This window comes from Scomber japonicus, chromosome 6, assembly GCF_027409825.1.
Source record: "Scomber japonicus isolate fScoJap1 chromosome 6, fScoJap1.pri, whole genome shotgun sequence".
NCBI classification, from domain to species: Eukaryota; Metazoa; Chordata; class Actinopteri; order Scombriformes; family Scombridae; genus Scomber; species Scomber japonicus.
In genome coordinates this window covers 33,171,422-33,193,610 of record NC_070583.1, presented here as the reverse complement: position 1 = coordinate 33,193,610, position 22,189 = coordinate 33,171,422, and the positions used below count along the sequence as shown (strand labels likewise).

The 22,189-nt window shown below is 40.2% G+C and overlaps 1 protein-coding gene across 1 annotated transcript; it reads right to left on the bottom strand.

Moving 5' to 3' along the window:
- Nucleotides 1–7,418: 7,418 nt before the first annotated feature.
- Nucleotides 7,419–14,366, bottom strand: LOC128359976 (uncharacterized). The gene is made up of 8 exons (XM_053320290.1): nucleotides 14,270–14,366; nucleotides 13,023–13,114; nucleotides 12,316–12,529; nucleotides 10,644–10,759; nucleotides 10,416–10,527; nucleotides 9,142–9,343; nucleotides 7,951–8,280; nucleotides 7,419–7,539 (listed from the first exon to the last, which is right to left on the bottom strand). Exons 1-8 carry the CDS (start codon nucleotides 14,364–14,366, stop codon nucleotides 7,419–7,421), a joined length of 1,284 nt encoding a protein of 427 aa, XP_053176265.1.
- Between the last annotated feature and the right edge of the window lie 7,823 nt (nucleotides 14,367–22,189).

Sequence of the window (22,189 nt, the reverse complement as noted above, 5' to 3'; positions counted from 1 at the left end):
GTAAGGTAATAGAGCCAGAAGATGGTGATGATGATGATGATGATGAGAAACACATATTTCCGACCTCTGACCTTCTTTGGCTTAGGCTTCGGCAGCAGTCTGTCAGTCTCCATCACATTTCTATAATGCCTCAATGCTGCTGCTCAGACTCTTCTCCCAGAAAACCTGAACAAGCAGAGAATCAAGTGAGTAACTCTTAACCTCTCACCCAGATGTTTCAGTTTGAGCTGCTCTGGATGCTGAGATAAGAGATCAGATGTTTTATTCATCATTGTATAGATAAAACAACATTTTTTGACACTCAGAACAATATAAAACATGATAAAAACAAGGTAGTGAAAAGGTATTGCACAACACCTTTAGTTAAAACCAATACAGAGACATGAGCATTAAAGTATCCCTTATCTGTAGATAATACATAAGAACGACTTATATGGCAAGTACACTGTAACATCAGTATAACAGTGATTCACACAATGAATGAAGCACTTTATTTTCCTTGTATGCAATGTAACAACCAGCTTTATGTTATGGCTACCAAAATAAATTATTTTACAAACTGCAGGTAGGAATGATGGACATCAATCAATCAGAGGTGCAAATCAAAGCTGCAGAAAATTCAAATCACTTTGTCATCACAGCTGAGAACAAAAATCTGAAGTGCAATGTCTATTTAGTTTCTACTATCTACTATGTGCCGTTTAAAGCAGATTCTGTCTCCTGTGTAATTGCTGTGTGGGTCATCTACTCATAGATTTTCCTTTTTGGAACATTACATGTCATCTGGATTACTTCCTGGGAGGTAACACTCTCCAGCTCTTAGCAGGGTTTATATGTGCAATCTGTTCTCTGTTAAGACAGTGGAGTGAAGTGGAAAACTGCATTAATCTTCAGGAATCTTGTTTCAGGAAGGAGATAGGCCAAACATGTTAACAATAGACTCCTACTCACACATCCAGTACATATGAAGCAATATTTATATAGTTTCTAAATAAGCAGTGCAGGGTATTGCCTTCCTGGAAACGAGTCCTGCTAATTTGCTAATTTGTGTAATTCTGGGTATTTGTTCTGTTGAACAACTGGTAAATCCAAACCTACCTCCCAGAGGAAGTGAAGTCTATCAGGGTCACTATTATTCTTTGCTTTATGCCTTGCATAACATCCACTTATGTAAATAAAGGCGTGCTCTTGTTTATTGGATGTAAAGACAACACAATTTTTAATTAATGCAACTGAAAAAAAGAAGAAAAAAAAGCCTCGGCTTGACCTTATGTTCTTGAAAATAACAGACCTATTTCAAAAATGACCCAGTAAGATGTGAGAAATTGGATGTCTAAGAAATTCCTTTCATTGAACTCAACTGAAACAGAAATCCCTGTAATTGGCTCCAATAAAACTATTGCATTACAAAACATTGTTTTATCATCAAAGGAACATCACCAGAATTTGACCTATTTTAAGTTTTAAAGCTATACAGAAACCATTTTACACTAGTATCAAATGGACTGTACATTTATAGTGCTTTTCTAGTCTTTTTGACACTCAAAGTGCTTTTACTGTACACTGCATGTCACATTCTCACACATTCATACGCTTAGCAGGGGCTAACATGCAGGGTGTCAACCTGCTCATCAGATAGAGACTAACCATTAACACACATTCATTAACCGTTGGTGCAATTTGTGGTTAAGTATCTTGAGCAAGAACACATCCACATGAGGACTGGAGGAGCCGGAAATCAAACCGCCAAACTTCCAACTGGTGGACGACCGCTCTACATCCTGAGCCACAGCAACAGTATTGGAAACTGAGTTTTTGAAATGAGAGCCATGACACTGTCAATGAGTTAAGAGTTAGAGAGGAGAGAAAGATGAAAAACTCTAGGACAAAGTGGTAAAGAGGAGGAAGTGAACACACCATCCTCAGGAAGTGTAGAAACAATGTTTTGTGGGTGTGGTGTAAATACAACTCAAGCAAATACAGGTTCAAACGGCCCTAACCCTAACTGACACCACCGCCAAAACTACAGACAAATAGAAGTGAAATCACAAAAGTCATACTGTCAAAAGTACGTTAGCAGGAATGAAAACAGTAATATTAAGACTAATTGCCAACATAGGTGTGAAATGCCATTTGACAACACAACCTATCTCTATTTCAAGTTCAGTTAGGTTTTTTCCACCATGTGACCGGCAGATCTTTCCCCTAGAGTGCCACAGATGAGTAGGGCCTTTTTTTCCTTCCCCCATCATTACAGTACATGTTTAAAATCCAGGCTGTAGTTAATGTTTTGTAGTCTTGTTGGTTAAGTAAGTCAAAGCCGTTTACAGACGTTAGAATTTTCATCTAAATGTAACTTTAATTTGAAGTATCAAGTTTAGCAATTTGCCATCAAATCGCCATCTTTGATTTTTGGAGCCAAAAATTACCATAATATTTGGACTAGAGGGTGGAGCACCTTAGTGGGTCGTTTATTACAACAAAACAAAACAAAACAGTTATTTGTGTTTTAAATACAGCAAGCCCTAACTTGAGGTGGGTCCAGGCTGCAAGACTAATCAGTCTTAACAGGAAAAGCTGCAGTCCAGTGTGCTAGTTTTTAACCGAAACCTTGTTTGACCAAGATAACAGGGAAGTTGCTCTTATCAATGGCTCCCAACTTCAGTTTTATGATGCAGTTTCATAAAGGTGGACGGAAGTTGCTATTTTGTCTCATGATGCCTCTCATGCAATCAGACACTGTATTTTATGGAGGTGTTGCCTCTTTTGAATATTTGAATTCCTCCTATTCACATTTAAATACTGAGCAACCATTTAGATAACTTCACTGAACTGCTGTCTATGATCTGTGTTGATTTTGACTCTGTAAACTTTCTCTTCCACACTTGTGTGCCAATTGGCTTTTGGTTACTTTCAGTTCTAAAATTGCAAATGTTATTGACACCATTGCACCCACAAACGTTAACGTGGTTTCAGGTAAGAAACTATCTCTGTAGAGAAATGCATTGCTGGTCAGAGTAGATTAAAAAAAAGTACTGACACATTTCACTCTATTTGATGGTATTATAAGAATGTATTAACCTCATCCTGTGTTTGTTTTTAGTTTTGGATATCACACACACATTAAGTTAAAACTCGTGACCACAGACCTACAGTAACACAACACCATATATAATACTAAGTTTACCATGAGAGGAAATCTTCAGGATTATTCCTAAAACTTTAGTATGACATCATAAGCAACTTACTTTTCTCATGCTGGGAGACAAGTTAAAATCCAATGTGTTGAGATGTCCATGTCAGCTGATAAAAGATGCATTACTCCCTAAAAGTAGTTGTGATGTAAAAACAAAGAAGTAACGGGCATGCATAAATGAAGGGGATGTGTCTCTGACTGCTCTGTGGAACAACTGGGGGAGGTCAGACTCATGCATGTCAACAAGCATGGGAGGAGTTTTTTTTTTGGCAACGTGTCCAACTAAGAGCATGTTGTAGTTTGAGTGTTGAAATTTAGATTTTTCAGAGTGAGATTTTCAGAGAAAGTTACAGTTACACATTTTCTCAAAATCAATATGAGCTTAAATATGTGTTTTTGAATGATGGATCAATTTTATTTGATTAATTAAAATACAGTTGTTATGGGTGGATTATGTCTCCCTTATTGCCTGTGTTCTCCTCCTTTTCCCCTGCTTTGTGTTTTGGTTTGTTTTTTTTACTGGGTGGTACTTCCTGTCTTCTATTGTTCATGTCAGTTGCGCTGATTTTCAGTCTCCCTGCATGTGCCTCAGGTTTACACTGCAGTCTGTCTGCAGTGTAGTGCTGCCTGCCTCAAAGCCACAAACCCCATTCTCCAACCTGCTCATACAACCCAGTACCCCTCACCTGCTCCATCTGCTCCTGCTCTGCCACTTTCTGCCTCCTCCTAAGTCGGACTCTGCTGTCTTGCAATAAACCCCCTGCCCCTGTCTATGAGCATGTATCCTGCACTTTGGGTCACTAGTAAATGTAACAACAGTCCACAGAATGTGTCTACAGTAATAAAACTATCAGGTTATCGCAATAAGACTCACAGTGCATCCGGAAAGTATTCACACCCCTTCACTTTCTCCACATTTTGTTATGTTACAGCCTTAATCCAAAATGGATTAAACTCCTTTTTTTCCAGAATACAAGTCTGGGCTCTGGCTGGGCCACTGAAGGACATTCACAGACTTGTCCCGAAGCCCCTCCTTCGTTGTCTTGGCTGTATGCTTAGGGTTGTTGTCCTGTTGGAAGGTAAACCTTCGCCCTAGTCTGAGGTCCTGAGCGCTCTGGATCAGGTTTTCATCCAGGATCTCTCTGTACTTTGCTCTGTTTCTTTCCCTCAATCCTGATTAGTCTCCCAGTTCCTGCTGCTGAAAAACATTCCCACAGTATGATTCCTTCAATGTTGCAGAAATGTTTTTGTACCCTTCCCCAGATCTGTGCCTCGATACAATCCTGTCTTGGAAGTCTACAGACAATTCCCTTGACTTCATGGCTTGGTTTATGCTCTGACATCCACTGTCAACATATCTTATATAGACAGGTGTGTGCCTTTCCAAATCATGTCCAGTCAATTGAATTTTCCAATCAAGTTGAAGAAACATCTCAAGAATGATCAGTGGAAACAGGATGCACCTGAGCTCAGTTTGAGTGTCATAGCAAAGGGAGCGAATACTTATGTACATGCGATATTTCAGTTTATTATTTAGGAGAATTCCTAAAAAAACTTTTTCACTTTGTCATTATGGGGAATTGTGTGTAGATTGATGAGAAAAAAGGGAATGTAATCCATTTTGGAATAAGGCTGTAACATAACAAAATGTGGGGGAAGTGAAAGGGTGTGAAAATTGCCCTCTGCAGATACTGTTTCTTCCCCTGTTCCTTTATAACAAGCCTCTGTTGGCTTAGGAGAGCAATAAGAGTTTATGTGTGTCTGTTCTTGTTTTTGAACTCCCCCATCTTGTTGTTAAGGCACACAGATGGAGACTCTGCTCTTAGTGGCAATGGCAGAGAGAACTAAATGCTCAAAAGTCTGGTTACACTTCACCGGAGTCGTGAGGTTGAAGCCACAAGTGCAACAAGTCTTTTGCATGTAATCACGAGCATAGGCACATCTGGCAAAAGAGCATCACATAAAGATGGAGAAATGCACAGTTTTTGACTTCCTAGCTCATAGTTCATCTCTCATTGCTCCTTTACTGATCATTAACCAGCTGACTATTCAGCTATAAATACGAGTGTGTTCATAAATTCAGGGAACCATTTGATCTGTTCTGTTCACAGGTCCAGTTTCAGAGCAGCACAAATAAAATTCAACTGAGCACTGTTAACAAAGGTTTATCAGATTGAACTGACTTCTATTTCAGGTCTTACTGAAAACTTGAGCTGTGACATCAGAGTAGCTCATTCCAGTTTATTTATAATCATTTAGTCTGACCAATTACTTTTGAGCCCTTGAAATAAGCCTTCTGTCCCTGACCTCGAGTATTGCTTGTTTCTGTCTGCCTGTGGCTGTGTAGCGTCCTCTGACTTCGATCCTGTCAGGAAATCGCAGAGACTTCCACCTGGTCAACATCATGTCCGTGAGTGCTACTGGCATTGCCTTACCTGCTGCCATCTCTGTGTCCTGCCCCCTACACATCCTGCCTGATACCTGTTCTGTTACCTTGCTGTATATAATAAAGATCACTTCAAACTGGGTGTTCTGTGCTGCAATTGGGTCCTACCACCTCCCGTTACAGGGGGTGCATATAATGAAGCTGCAGGTGACGGGCATTTAGAATTGAAAGAATTTTTTTTTCAGGTTATTAGATATTTTTGGGACCGCAATAACAATTTCATTTCCTTTTTTTTCCCACTTGCTCTTGACCTCTCTGCTCCTTTTTGGTCACTGAACTCGTCCTGTTCTCGGAGAAATTGAGAATTGCAACACACATATTTATATAGCGCATTTCATACACAATGGCAACTCAATGTGCTTTACATAAAACATAAAAATATGCACTTTGAGAAATAAAAATAAAACCCAATAATATATACACACACACACACACACACAAATAATAAAAACAAAGTACAGAAAAATAGAAAGAGAGATAAATAAAATACTAGAATAGAGCATTAAATATAAGATTGCAGCATAAAATAATGATTTGCTTTAAAATCTTTAAAAGGACATAGAGTGCAAATGAAAGATTAAAAAGTAAAGTGCTTTAAAAGAGCTCAATCATAAGCACAGGAGAAGAGAAGTGTTTTTAACCTGGATTTAAAAATGTTCACAGTTGCGGCTGATTTCAGTTCTGCTGATAAAGATGCAGAGATGTCGCCATCTAGTGGACATTTTAGAGAAATACACCAATTCTGTGTGTGTGTCTGTGTAATGTGTATCTGTGATTTCACTCCTTCATATTATGTTTCTGTTGTGCTATAGATGTCTTCGTGCTGACAACAAGCAATGAAATAATAAAATTATTAGTTATTGATTTGTGTTGCTGGTGACAAGTTTACAGCACCTTACAGTTAATAAGTTTAATACTTAGTAGTATAATAATGAACAGAGATTCAAACGTTTGAACAAGATATCCGTCCTTGAGTTTGGGCTCACTCAAATTTATTGTAATTTTATTTTTTTCCTGGTGTAAGATACAGTGTAGATAGATAGATAGAGAGACAGACAGAGAGATGGACCGGCTCTACTCGGTTTTTTTTTTTGCGTTTCCACTAGGGATAGTACCTGGTACCTGGTACTTTTTTAGTACCTGCTCTGCTGAGGTTCCAAGCGAGCCGAGCCGATAGTAAATGTGACGTCAACAGACTGCTGGCCACTGATTGGTCAGAAGAGTTGTCGCTGGAAGAGTCATGGGCCGTCCCACACATTTTTAAATACCGGCAACAGTGTGACAGCCATACAACTCAATTTTGTTGCTTTGTGTGTGACAGAAAGCCACATACAGCAGCAAGTACACCACCGCCTCCATGTCCTCCATTGTTTATGTGTTTGTGTCGCGTATAAAACGAAATCACGGCAGTTTCGCAGTGCCGTACTATGACGACCCCGCCCATGATGAGTAGGTACCTTTTTGTAATGGAAAAGGTCATTCCTGGAACCGAGCCAAGCCGAGCCGAGTAGTTCCTGTCCTCATCACAGTCCTGCTTTGTCATCGCTACTGTCTTGGTGGCCTTATGAACTGTACATTGATGCTATTCTCCTGTTCCCCATCATACCTGCCAATGATCAACTATACCTCAATCCAACACACACACACACACACACACACACACACACACACACACACACACACACACACACACACACACACACACACACTTTTCCTCTATCAAATCTAAGGACAGAGGGTGTTTTTGTGATATTGAACTATATACAGACAATTTGACTAGACTTCACTTCCAGTCTCTTTGAGAACAGTATTGACAGCCGACAGGAGGCGGTCGCTGTACTTCAGTAGTCTGCCGTCATAAATCAGCTGGTCGGGTTTCAGCTTTTGTTTGGCAGCTCTGTACAGACAAGAAACAGAAACATATCAGTTATACACAACATGAGCTGCTGGTTTCTTCTTCACTGTGCGACTCTGCATCTGAGAGAATAATCGAACGGGTTATTTCATGATTTATGTCACGACCATCAGTTATTAATTATTAAAGTAATGCGGACCCTAATAAAGAAAAATCATACCAGCCTATGATAATAAATTTATTGTTTGAGTTCTGGACCAAACTTTAATTTGAAGATGTCATCTTGGACTCTGAGAACTTGTAATTGGGATTTTTTTGTTGTTATTTGCTTACATTTTAATAACCAAATGATTAATTTATTAATTGAGAAAACAATCAGTAGATTAATCAGTCATTAAAATAATAGTTAGTTGAACATATGATTTCATTAGAAGTACAAGACCAGCAGTCTACCTTGTGTGGTACATTCGAGCTATATTCCTGTCAACCCAGGCACAGCCTTTCTCTGACTTCAGCAGTCCGTGGACGGTAGGTCGGAAGACAGCTCGGGGGTTAACGATGAGCTTGAAGTTGCTGTAATGCGTCTCTTTTATGATGGGTTCATGGTGGAGGTGAGCCAGGATGTTCACCCCAGGCACATTCTTCCAGCCGGGGCTTTCTATCTGCTGCTTTTGGGAGGCTGGAAGAGGCAGCGTGACATTGTTGGGGAACACGTTATTCTCAAACATGTAGCACTTGTCAACGCCATATTTCTTCTCCAGCTGTGGTAGCAAGTCCGACCAGCTGGTGATAGAAAAAAGAACAGGTAACACTTTTTAAAACACTTTATAATTACAAACAGCACACAAACAATTGCACTGGCTGTGCGACCACTGTGAGAACGCTCAGATTGGACTTGATGTGGTTTTTTGGACGTCTCACTTCTTCACATATGTTGCCAGTCATCGTCATTCAGTGTCGGTGCCCTGCAGCCTCACAGTAAATATAAACAAACCACCACATCCATATTTATGACTTCACTGTCTCAAAAATGACATTATTGTTGTTATTCTTGTCACTTACAAACAAGAAAGTTCACCATCAACACAATAATATCAGATTTGACAAAAAAAATCAGAGCTGAGCATTGAGGCCTCGGATGTAAACATAGCCTGAGGTTTTGCTTCATTAGTGTATTGCAACAGATTTGCAGGTGATCTAACAATAACTGGGCAAATGAACAGAATGAGATTGTGGATATAAGCGAAAATAGGGTCAAGAGTTCAGAAATCTGGGGGAGGATAGAAGTAGAGCCGCTGCTCCACCGCATCGAAAGGAGCCAGCTGAGGTGGTTCGGGCATCTGGTCAGGATGCCTTCTGGACACCTCCTTTTTCGAGTTGTTTTAAGCATGTCCGACTAGGAGGAGACCGCATACTGCATATTCATTATGGCAAATAAATAAATGGACAGCATGTATTATTTGGCACATTTGAAGGATGGAAGCTTCAGTGCGCCCCGTTAGTAGATCAGCTTGCACATTTTTTGCATGTAATGTCAAGTTTACAACGCAAACCTGTAGTAAATTAGGCCGATACATTCAAAACAAAACAATTCATCCAAAGTCAAATATCTCATTTAGAAACAAATCATTTTCTCATGTCTACCTGTTGACAGACTGAGGCAGTATGAGCTCATCTGTATCCTGCAGGGACACATATCTGGACTGGTACATGTATCTGTAGACACAGTCGGTGAGAGCGGGGATCTGGCCCAAGTAGTGGATGTCACCTGGACCATGCATAGGCAGCCAGCCCCGAGATGGTTTCAGATGGTTGGATATCGTCCAAGGAATCACCTCTACTAAACCTGAAGAGACATTTGAAGAATTTTGAAGGACAGCAAATTATCACCAAATCTGCAGCTCTACTGAGCTTTTGAGTCTCTTTTAGTGCGATTGTCGTCCCAAGGAAAATAACACAATGCAAGTTTTGACAAAGTCTTCTTGAGGTAAGCATGACTTGTCTGTCAGGAGGAAAAGAAGACGTAGGGTGATGTTATAATACAAATTCTGCAAAGGGAGGAGGTATGGGTAGTGGGGTCAATATACATCAGATATCTGAGATAACATAACATAACATAACATAACATAGGACTTCCGACAGTCAACACTGATTTCTTTTGACCATGACCACTTAACTATGTACTTATTTTAACCCAAGCCGAGCTGTTTTGTTGAGTAAACATATCCAAACTTGAATCATTGCTTTGTCACATAAGACATTATTATGTGACATTAATAATAATAATAATAATAATAATAAAAATATATTAGACTTCGGAAAACCCTAGTACATGTCAATCTACATTCAGTCAAACTATGTATTTTGTTTTTGTGACTTTTAGCTCAGAAGTTCCCAACCTGTTTGACCAGTGAACCCTTAAAACCAATGGTTGTGACCAGTTCATCCCAACAGTGTTTTTCTTTTCTTATTTTAATACATTTCTATCCAGTTATTTATACAAAGAAAAACAAAGGTTAGAAGAAAGTCAAGAAGCAAAAATCATCCCTGACCCCCTCTACATAACTTTGAGGAACGGCCTCTTGGTACTGTAGTTATCTTCAGCACATATACTGTATATCTCTAGCAGCAGCACCCTCAAATGTCCATATAATTTTCAGCTCTGTTTAATTTAGTCATATTTGAACTCCAAATTCATTCATTATTATTCTATTTCAAAATGTGAAGTGTTTCCCCTATAATAGCTCTGAAGCTAAAGGTTTTCCAGGGACTTCTCCAAATCCTCCTGGGAGTACTGAATACTGCTGAAAGTTTGGAAAGCTGATGGGTAGGTAAAGTATTTCTGCTGCGGTTGCTAGCACTGTCGAGGTGGAGGAAACACACAAAATCACACATATTAAAACAACACCATACTCCACCTTTTTTTGTGTAGTAGTCCAGTACACGCTGTGTTTCAGGGCTGCAGTCGCTCTTATAGATGGCAACTCTGTCCACACCCAGTAACTGCATCATTTCCAAACTCTGGACCAACTACAATACAACACAATATTTAGTGGATGAAAATGTGCCCACAAGTCTTATTTCATCCTTCTGCCTGTCTGGGTCAGGATGCTTGAGAAAATAAATGAGTGTTAATGTGATGTTACCTGCAGGACGTTGGTAAAATTAAACATGGTGGAAATGCAGACGGTGAAGTTGTAAGGTAAGGCATCACTCTTGTGGTTCTGGTTTTTTACCTCCAAATATACTGGTTTATGTAAATCTGAGAGGCCACAGAAAAGGTATATTTTAGATATATTGTCACATTGTATGTATAGCATATTCAAATAGGGAAGAGGTTTGAAAATACTTGAATAGTCGTCTCCAGTGAAGAAACCATATGTCTACTGATGTCTGTATGTGGGTTTAAAGACTGCACACTCATTGAAACACACCTAAAACCCATCTAATTACTCATCAGAGTATTCTCTGTGTCAAGTTATGACCTTAAAAGATCTATGCAGCTCCTCCACTTGAAATAGATAGACTCTTCTACTCAGAGTTTGCCTGGATTACACTCAATGAAACAAACAGCTTTTCCTTTCCCTTCTTTTATTTCCAGGTGCAGTTTATACAGAATGGCTGTATTTCATTTGATGTTCCATAAAGAGAGGAACCTTTAACAAAGAAAACACAGAAAAATATAAATATTGTATGCTAATGAGATGGTGGTGAACTCAAAATGAACGTAAACAGGAAAACAGGAGTTCAGAAACTTTGGAACTTTTTGCCACCCTGTATCCTCAAAGGCTTCGAGAGCTGGCTCCTCCTGTGATGACAATCAGCAATATTTTGTGGCTATCAACGAAATGGTACCACTTCTCAAATTGGTCCACACATCTCTGATTTGACAGCATCACCTTTTTGATCCAAGGGAGTTCATTTGGCATTTCACCAGCCTGATGGTCTGAACTCCATCTCAGGTACATCACTGCTCACTTCCATCAAAGAATGTGACTGCCAAGGGGCCATCAGTGAAGCATGGACGTGAACTTGACTTTGCCAAGATGAACATACTCTTCAAAGAGCTTTATTGCATCCTCCCTGAGGTCATCTGAGAGTGTTGTGTCCCTTGTGTCTTTGCAAAGTTATCGGACCCCCTGATACGGGCCGTCCATTCCCTGTATGACCGGTGTCAGAGCTTGGTCCGCATTACCGGCAATAAGTCGGACTTGTTTCCAGTGAGGGTTGGACTCCGCCAGGGCTGCCCTTTGTCACCGATCCTGTTCATAATTTTTATGGACAGGATTTCTAGGCGCAGGCCCAGAATCTGCCTCAAGTGGAGGAGTTCATGTACCTCGGGGTCTTGTTCACGAGTGAGGGAAGGATGGAACGGGAGATCGACAGGCGGATCAGTGCGGCGTCTGCAGTAATGCGGACTCTGCACAGATCCGTTGTGGCGAAGAGAGAGCTGAGCCGAAAGGCGAAGCTCTCGATTTACCAGTCGATCTTGAAAGAAAGAAAGAAAGAAAGAAAGAAAGAAAGAAAGAAAGAAAGAAAGAAAGAAAGAAAGAAAGAAAGAAAGAAAGAAAGAAAGAAAGAAAGAAAGAAAGAAAGAAAGAAAGAAAGAACTGCCTTTTTCTCCATGTCAAATCCAACTGTCGTTTTATTGGCTGACTACAGTCTATATTAAGTACCGTGCAAATTAACTGATTCATTGATCAAGCTATTTGATGTTTTATAGACCAAATGATTAACTGTTAAAATACCTGTTGTCTCCTGTAATCTTCAAATATTCCACAAGTTATAGTAATGTCATAATAAGCAAGCCTTTAGTACCAGAGCGGGGGGCATTGTCGGTCACAGCGATATGAGAGGGGGTCTCACAGCCTTCAGGAAGAGGACACATGATGTCTGCTGTGCCATACGAGAAGTCAAAGTGGTCACTGTGGATATCGCCGACACCTTTTGAAAAGTACAGTTTCTCATTGCAGCACATGCTACAGTGATAGTTTTGATCCTCACTCCTCAACACCACGGAAATGACACGAACCTGGCACACCAAGAGGAAACGAATGAGGATAATATGTTATTCAATTATTTTAATCTGTAAATTAAGTAATTTAAGTGATTGATAGACTATAAAATGTGATAATGTGCCTGATTATTTGTGCACACAAAGGAAATTTAACTACATTTCAGATATTTTTTCAGTTCCTTTTGAAATCTTGACCTTCCTTTAACCCCTTTTATTACTCATTTGTATCATTGCCATGTTGCACTCCTGGGTGCCACAAGTAGTTTAACCTGTTTCTAAAGACGCCTTTAAACTATGAAACAACAGTGATTGTGTACTTTTATTGCAGGTCACATTGTGCAAGACTCAGGCTCAGTCTTTGGTCTCTAAATTTCGTCTGTCAGCGGGTGAGTCTCACAGTACCCTGAGGTAACTTCTGTTGTGATTTGGGACAATATAAATAAAATTGAATTGAAACAGAACAAAATCTCAGTGTAAAGAAACTTGAACTTGGGCTCACTTCACTGACCTGTCTTTGTTTGCGGTGCTCCATATAAGCCGATAACAGCAGCGTCTTTGTCCCATTGACAGCCATAAAGGCCACCTTTTCTTCCAGAGAAACTGCACGAAGGACAAATGTTAAATTCAGTCGGTGCCTAATTGCTCAACATTGTCGACAGTTTCCCCCCCACAAAACATGCACGGCTCTGCACTAACAGCACTCACACCAGAATAACAGCAGAAAGCAAAAGCAGAAAGTAAAAGGTTTCAGCTGTTCACACACACACACTTGTGTTTCTTACTCTGTTGGACAGAGTAAGAAACAGAGTAAGGACAGATTTGTAGTGATGTCATTCCCAGATCTCAGCAATTAAATATTGTTATCAAACTGATTGAAATGATGGAGAAAACAATGAAAATAAATCCCAAATTGCTGGGTAGTTTAAATTATTTTCCCAGACATATACTTCAGTGAAAATGTGCCATTAGGTTCACAATTGTTCCAATCTGTCTTAAAGCAGCAGTCAGATTTCCGTATGAACAGTGAAAGAGGTTTCCCTCACTGCAATCATTCCTCCTGTTTATACTGACTATTAATAAATCTTTAATCTCCTTTCAATGGAAGTGATGGAGGATCAATATGGACATTTACAGTCTTTTTAGCATCAGTTTGTTTCCTTGGACAGTGTTTCCCTGTTGAGCTGTGGTGGAAGAATTAGTAAGAAAAAGAGAGAAAACAGAAGGCTGACTGTGGATTCTGTCCCCCCATCACCTTTTCTTGCTGTAATAATTCCTCCTGCTCATAGCATCAGAAGAACAGGTTTCAATGTTCATCTTTGCTCCCAACTGTTTTTTGTGAACTCATCATTTAACAATAGATATGTGTCTTAAGACAAAGTCTCATGAAACAAGTGAGCAAACATAGATCAACCAGAAAGGAAGAAAAGAAGAGAGCTGAAACTGGAGTGATACTAAAAAACATATTCCACCCAGTCTCCTAGAAATTATGTTATGTCTTAATGCCTCTAGTGACCAACTGCGGCATTATGCTTGGCTTCAGATTCAAGCTGTAATAGTTGTTTGGCCTGCCTGTGTCACATGATGGGATATGGGATATGTGCAGTAGTGAGGTGCAGAGGACAGTTTGTGTCCCAGAGTTCATGTGTTCATAAGCATCACAGCCTCAGGGAAGAAGCTAGCCTGAGGGGAGGAGGGTGAACATTTCATCTGCTGGGTGGGTGGGGTCTGCTATAATGTTCACTGCTCTGGTTCTACATCTGCTGGTATAGATGTCCTCTAGAGAAGGGAGGCTGCAGTTGGTGATCCTCTGAGCAGATTTCACCACCCTTTGCAACGCCTTCTTATCAACCATACCACACGGTTATGGAGGATGTCAGGACGCTCTCCACCTCACACCGATTGACGGAAGTCAACACAGCAGCACTGAGGCCGGCCTACTTCAGTCTCCTTATAAAATATAGGCGTTGGTGAGCCTTCTTAATGATGCTAGCTGTGTTGATAGTCCACTTGAGGTTATTGGAGATGTGCAGGCCCAAGTATTTAACTGTGGTCACCAACTCCACAGCTTCTCCTCCAATGAAAAGGGGAGGAGGAATATGAACTCTCCTCCTACAATCCACCACCATCTCTTTAGTTTTTTCCACATTGATGCACAGGTTGTTTGCCTTACAAGCTCTCCCACCTCCCTCCTGTACAGAGACTTATCATTGTTGGAGATCTGACCAACAACGGCTGTGTTATCTGCAAACTTCACAATACAATTGCTTGTTCCTTGCGGAGCAATCGTACGCGAGTAGCGTGTACAGGAGGGGGCTTAAAACACACCCCTGTGGAGAGCCGGTGTTGAGTACGATTGTGGAGGATGAGACACCTTGGATCTTCACAGACTGTGGCCTGAACCCTGTTGCACATTGATGGTTCCAGCCCCAGCAGCAGCAGTTTGTAGGCTAGTGTCTGCGGGATGATGCTATTGAAAGCAGAACTAAAGTCCAGAAAGAGCAACCTGACGTATGTGTCCTGACCCTCCAGGTGAGTGAGAGCAGAGTGGATAACAGCTGATACTGCATCAGACAGAGACTTCTTTTTCCTGTATGCATACTGATGTGGGTCCACAGTGATGTCAACTGAGTTCTTAATGTGGGCCAGAAGCAGCCGCTCCAGGCACTTCATAACAGTCAAGGTGACACACACAGGGCGATAGTCATTCACTGCAGAAGTTTTTGGTACTGGGAAAATAGTGGACCTCTTGAAATAGACAGGCACCACAGCCTGGGACAGGGAAGTGTTAAAAATGTTCGTCAGTACCTCAGTGAGTTCCTGAGCACATTCTCTCAGAACCCATCCTGGGATGTCATCTGGGCCAGCTGCTTTTCGTCCTCCTAACGTCCACTGTAGACTCCCTGAGGGAGTGCTCTCCAGGTAGGACTGTGACCCTTGTGCTGTGGGAGGAGTTGGATGACTCGAACCGTGTGTAAAAGTTATTCAGGGCATCAGGCAGTGATGGATCTGTAGGGCAATCAGCATCTCTCATTTTTTAGTCCGTCATGCTCTTTATACCCTTCCACATGCTTCAGGGGTCATTGCTGGCAACATTACCCTGAATTCTTTGGGCATAAGTCGCCTTTGCCCCCTTTTTTTTTTTTTTTAACGGCTGAATCCAGATTCCTCCTTGCTGCTCTCAGTGCCACTGGATCTCCATACTGGAAGACTGAGCCTCGTGCCTTTAAAAGAGACTGCACCTTAAGCCAGGTCAAACCTGCCCTCCTCAGTTGCTACTTCTTTGAATTCTTGCCAGTTTGTGCACTCAAAACAATCCTGGAGCATAGGAATAGCTCCACTAGGCCACACAGTGATGGTCTTCCGTGTGAGCTTATTGTTTGAGCTTTGTTCTTATGTGGGAAGCAGCAGGACGGAGGTGTAGTGACAGAATCTGAGGTGGGGGCAGGCAACGCCTTGTATGCCTCCCGCCTATTGGTGCAGGCATGATCCAGTGTGTTGTTGCCCCTGGTCGCTATGGAAACATGCTGGTAAAATGAGCCTCTGGGTGCTTGGTCTGAAACTCACAGATGTGGTCATGTAGCTCCTTGAGTGCCATGCTAACGTTAGCACTCGCATGAGTTTTCCCCGACAGATGGTTTCTGTCTGCACAAAAGAGTAGCCGCCCCTCAATCCTACCCATTCTAGTTAGCGTGACATCCCAAGAACACCTTGGCAGAATTGCTTCAACTGGGACTCAATTATGAACTGATTAGGTTTTGGTGGCCAAAAGTCAAAGTTTACCAGTATTGAGGAAATTGCATTTCCAAATGTACCAATAACATGTTATGTGCTTTATGTGCTGTGGGAACATAAGGCCTAATTTTGATGGGAGGGAATTTTCTTAGAAATGAGGGAACATAGGTAATTTCATTTGGAAACATTAGAGACATTGTAAGCAACCGAAATATTTATAGAAGAATGATTGTAAGTAATAAGAGAAAAGAAAATGAGCTGATGAAAACAGGAAGGATAGGCTTTCTTTAGGACAGTTGTCAGATTAAATCTCTTAAAATCTCCCCCAGAATTCAGCAGAGAGCAGCATTAGGTAACAGATAGTTTACCCTTTTTCTCTGCACATATTGGTGCTGCTGGTCTCGGCACCAAGAACCGACTCTCCCTGCAATAAATGATTTGTGTGAGACAATATAGCCTAATCATTTTTTTTGTTTTGGATGAGAAATGTTCAGGTGCTTTTTTAAGAGAGCACTTCTAAGAAGCTGTGCTCTCAAGAAAAAAATCACAATCCTTCTCTCTCACTTAATCAAGAAGTTATTACAACACTTTTGTGCCTGAACCTTATAAAATCCTTTGGAAAGCATTGACAAAATAATGATGTTTGCCCTCCTTTGGGCGGTGACTGGTGACTGACCTGATACACAGCCTGGCCGTGGTTGGTATAGTCCAGATTCCAGTGTGAACTGACACGTTTGTTAAAGTCACACCCATCCAGAAGAGTTAATTTAATTTAAATGATTTATGTTTAGTGTGACTTTGTATTCATTTTTACAATCCCTGTGAATTAAATTTGATAAGTGGGAGAGAAGTGGCTGGAAATGGGGACAAACAGCCGAGGTGAGCAGAACAAACAGGACAGAGACAGCACTGTAGTTGTGATATTTAACTCACACTGATGTTTCCTCCTTGTGCTGTAAACTTTTTATAGGGACTAAGAAGTACTTTATATTTTATTCTATGTAGACCTGATACTTTATATCTGAGCCACATACTATCCAAGAGTCAGAGCTGGTCAAATGAAACAAATGATTCATTGTCACCTTGCAGCAGATTAGACCAGTAAGTAATTTCACCCACCTGAGGTTAAGGTAATAGAGCCAGAAGATGATGATGATGATGATGACGACAAGAATCACATATGTCCAACCTCTGAGCTTCTTTCGTTTAGACTTCGGCAGCAGACTCTCCATCATATTTCTATAATGCCTTAATGCTGCTGCTCAGATTCTTCTCTCAGAAAACCTGAACAAGCAGAGAATCAAGTGAGTAACTCTTAACCTCTCACCCAGATGTTTCAGTTTCAGTTGCTCTGGATGATGAGATAAGAGATGTTTTATTAATCATACAACAAATTGTTTTACTCTCAGGACAATATGAAACAAGATAAAAACTAGGTAGTGAAAAGACCAGCCAGTAGATCAGTGGAACAGTGTGAAACCACTTTGCAGTAGTGTCGTAGTCACTGAAGACAGAGTTGGCAACAGGTAAGACAAAGCCAGTAGCACTCACTTCTAAGCTGGAAGTTCTGGTTCCAGCAGGGTCAAAACCAGGGAATCAGTCCGTGAATCAGTGCTGGAGGGTCTGGCATGAAGCAACTGCAAATACTGGTTTGATTACAGATGAGATGCAGCTGAGTGCCCAGGTGAACAGAGTTAACTGATGAGGTGGGTGTGGCTGATTAGCAGGAGTGGAGCAGGGTTGTGATCTTCTTTTATACAGTCTATGGTTGTGATGAATAGAAGTTTACCGGCAGGAGAAGAAGAGCAGCACAGGCTGTGACACTTTTTGAACACACACACAGAACCCCTGCATATACACACTCTCATACAGCCGGTTTACTTGTATAGACTTGTTTATACATAGTCGTTTAATGTTTGTTGTTTAGTATAGTGGTAGTACAATTTATAACAATACATTGATTAACTTGTTAATTGAGAGTTGTTAATTAATTGTTTATGGCTTTAAAGAGAAGTGTGATTACTGTGAATATGTTATGATGTGTGGCTGATCAAAATAGTCAGTACTCAGATCCTACTCCTCACCTTTCTCATTTTAATGACTGATTGAGGCTAAATTTAACTTTTGAGTTATTCCGGTTTTCTGGTGGTGCCCCAAATTAATAATTAATTATCTATGATACTTATTTGTCTAACTCCCTTCTACTTCCCTTACATAATGGTTTCACTGTGGTGAGGCTATTACCAGTTCCAACATAATGGCTTCCCTGTGATAAGGCTACTATGGCACAACCGTGTGTATCAGGTCATAAGTGTATACGTGCATCCACAAAATGAGAAGTAACTTTTACATAACTTAAAAAAACAAAAACAAAAAAACACAGCTGGTGGGACACAACACTTGAATGTTTAACGTTGTCAAAGTGACATTTTAGAGAAAGTCAACATTAGCTAATGTTTCCAGTTTTGATTTGCTGTTGTGTATCCATGTATTGTGTTTGTTAGTCTTTTGACAGTCAAACAAAAAACAAACCTGACATCAAATTACCTGGCTCTGAATATATTTTGACTTTGATCAAAATATATTCAGAGCCCATATTTGTGATGAGACAAAGGGTGTTTACCTGGCCAAGATGAGGAGAGGAGGTCAGAAGCAATCAAAACCAGGCGAAACCAGGTAAAACCAGTCAAAACCAAGTCAAAGAAGTTAGTCTGTAAAATAATGCTGAATGGTCTGCCATAGAGCCACAGACAAACTGGCAATGAGAGAGTAGACTGAGGCTGATCAGATACTGGCTTGATTGGAAAGGAGTGTGGCTGGGATCGTTGAAACGATGAGGCTGGCGTGGAGGTGTGGCAGAGTGGGATGGAGGCGGGGTAAATTCCACAGCAGCAGGAGGGTTAGGGTGAGAGTCACATTTGTTGCAGACTCTCTCTGGTCTGCCACATACATTTAAATGATCAAGCAAAATGCCACCAAAGAAGCTTTGTAGGCTACTACTATGGACAAGGAAGTCGAGGACATAAATAAATTGCTCAACTAGGTGTCCAGAAACAGATTGCAAATGTCTCTAAACAACACAAACTGATATTCAAGTTGATGGGAGAGATTAAGGGAAATTGTTCATTCAACTTGATCAATACAAATAAAACAAACAGTCAAGGTTGAGCTTTCAGTTTTTGTAACTTTTAAATGGGCCTGACACTAAAATGATCCACTGGAAGGAACAGAAGATGATGCTTTGTTTGACTCTGGGACTGACACAGAGTCCAAGGACACGTGGTGAGACTTACTGTGACTTGGGCACATATTTGTGCACAGTGACAGCTCTGGTGAAGAGTTTTTGGGACTCAAGTAAGCACACAGGTACACGCTGGATTGAAAATGTAAAGCTACTGTGTTCTTTTAAAAGGCTTAATAGAAACTCATAGCCTAATCTGAACCCAGTCAGAGTTAATATAGCCTACTGGTCCAGTTCAGTTAAGCAAATCATTACCAGACTAACATTAACTCACTGTTACAGGTGTTTTGATTGCATTTCAAATAAAAGTAAATTGAAAAAGTTTTGGAGTATAAACATATGTGTTTATAAATGAAAAGCTACTGATGCATTCAAATAAATTGTTTTTTCATAAAGTTTTCCCCCACATGACATCCCCCAAAATAGACTGTGTCTTATACGTACACCAGTTTTTACAGTATATTAAAATTATGACTTTTTATTTTCATTCGTATATTACATTATAACATTTCATATTATGTTATACTGTACTGATGTTTCTTTTTCTTTTCTCTTTCTAATTGTTCTTTTTTTAAAAATTGCTCTATTCTCATTTTAGGCCCTTTTTAATGTGAAGCGCTTGGTGTATGTAATTTATTTTGTTGTAAAGCACTTTGAGCTGCATTTCTTGTATGAAAGGTGCGATACAAATGAAGACTTTAGGTGATTTCTACATGAAGCAGCAGCTGAGCTTAATAGGACACAGTATCAGGTTTTTTTTCCTATGTTTCTCTTCATATGTTATCAATCATGTAAATTAAACTTTTTGTTTTTGTTGTTAAGGTGTCTTCCATTTTTTCCTTGTTGAAGTTTTCCCTTATTCCAATGGAGCGTATTGCTGTACAGACTGTAAATCCTCAGAAGTAAATTTAGAATATGTGATTTTGGGCTATGCATATAAAAATGGAAATGACTTGATGGGGTGCCAAACAGACTGAACAAGGTTTTGAATCTTGTAAACCACATAACACACTAGGGGTGTAAGAAAATATCGATACACTTAAATATCGCGATATTTTATTTGACGATACCGTATCGATATTCAATGGCACTGTATCGATTTTTTTATTAACAATTAACATGCAAATATTCACAGCGTTTGTAAATTTTTGTGTTGCAATTAAACCTCCGGCCGCTAGTTGGCAGCAGTCATTATGTCCTCCGCGCCAAAGGAACAACGAGATCCCGAGAGAGTGCCAGTCTGTGGCAAACTGCATGCTAACGCTAATTTAGCACAGTTCACCGGCGATAGCTGAGGAGAGGCTACAGCCAGGGATCATCCCTATGTTCCCCGCTTTGTATGTGACCGGGGAACATAGGGATGATCCCGTCTACAGTTAGCCAGTTAGCTGAGTTAGCAGCCGAGTTAGCCGCTGAGCTAGCAACCGAGTTAGCTGCGACCGGGGAACATAGGACCCGGGGAACATAGGTACGCTCCCTACAGCCAGCTCCAGCAGCTTTTAAAGCTGACGTTTGGGCATATCTTGGTTTCAAAACAAAGGAAGGCAGTTACGACTACGACAAGAGCCATGCGATGTGTAAACTCTGCAACGCCAGAGTCAAGTATTCTGCAATACTACAAATTAGTATTTGAGACTTTTACTGAAAGGCAGATATTAATTTCTTCAGCCTGCACATAAAGAGCAGATGTTGCAGGGACTTTGCATTTTCTTTTTCAACTTCAGAAATTTGAACCTGCTTATTACAGTTAAGGGATAACCTTTTAACAGAGTCAAGAAATCTGTTAACTTATTTTTTTCATTTGTTTATCCAAAAATCCTGCAAATGCTTGTGTTTCTTCAGCAAGCTGATATTAAGCATGTAACAACATTGTCTGTTATGTGCTACAGTTTTCTTACAATTCCATTCTTTCAAAGAAACTCAATATATCGTTGTTCCTACAGTATCGCAATATATCGCAATATATCGTAATATATCGTATCGTTGCCCCTGTATCGTGATACGTATCGTATCGCCAGATGCTTGCCAATACACACCCCTATAACACACACGCACAAAAGTTTGTGTAGGAGTTTCTTCTAGATGGCGTCATCTCTGCATCTTTACTGATAATCAGCCCCAGAGTCATTCGGTCTCTTTTCATTTATCATTAGTAGACATTAGTATTTAAAGATGTTTGTTCTGTAATAAGAAAAATTCCTAGGACAATAAATTAAATGTAACTACTGTGATTAAGTGTTATGGCATTTGGGAGGTTGGAAAGTAACTAACAATTAATTAGTGAAAGTAGTTATGTTTCATTTTGATATTTGAAATATTGGATTTGCACTAGTTCTGCGATCATTGGTTGCCTGGAACTTGGAAAACAATGGGGGAAATGTTCTGCCTACTCAAACTACTCAAATTAATTCATTACTTCAAAAATGAAAAGTGTTGAAAAGTGCACTTTACACCCTATACTGTTCCTCTATACTCCCATACATGACCTACTGCGTTGAAGTATTGGGGAACACATACAAAACAAACACAGATCCAATATTCATCCTACAAAATGAGCCATAAGAATAAGAATTGTAAATAAAACCTCTTACAGAGAACCAACAAACCCATTCTTCATCAGACTGAAAGCACTAATGTCTAAGGATCCGGTTTGACTGGAAAACTATTCAAATCATGTACAGAATCAAAAACCAACAGTTGCC

Coding starts and splice junctions, on each gene's coding strand:
- LOC128359976 (XM_053320290.1), bottom strand. CDS start 14,366: ATGGTTGATAAGAAGGCGTTGCAAAGGGTGGTGAAATCTGCTCAGAGG. Junction 10,760..12,315: donor CGACAATGCCCCCCGCTCTG/GTACTAAAGGCT, acceptor GTGGCCTCTCAG/ATTTACATAAACCAGTATAT. Junction 8,281..9,141: donor CTGCCTCAGTCTGTCAACAG/GTAGACATGAGA, acceptor TTCTATCACCAG/CTGGTCGGACTTGCTACCAC.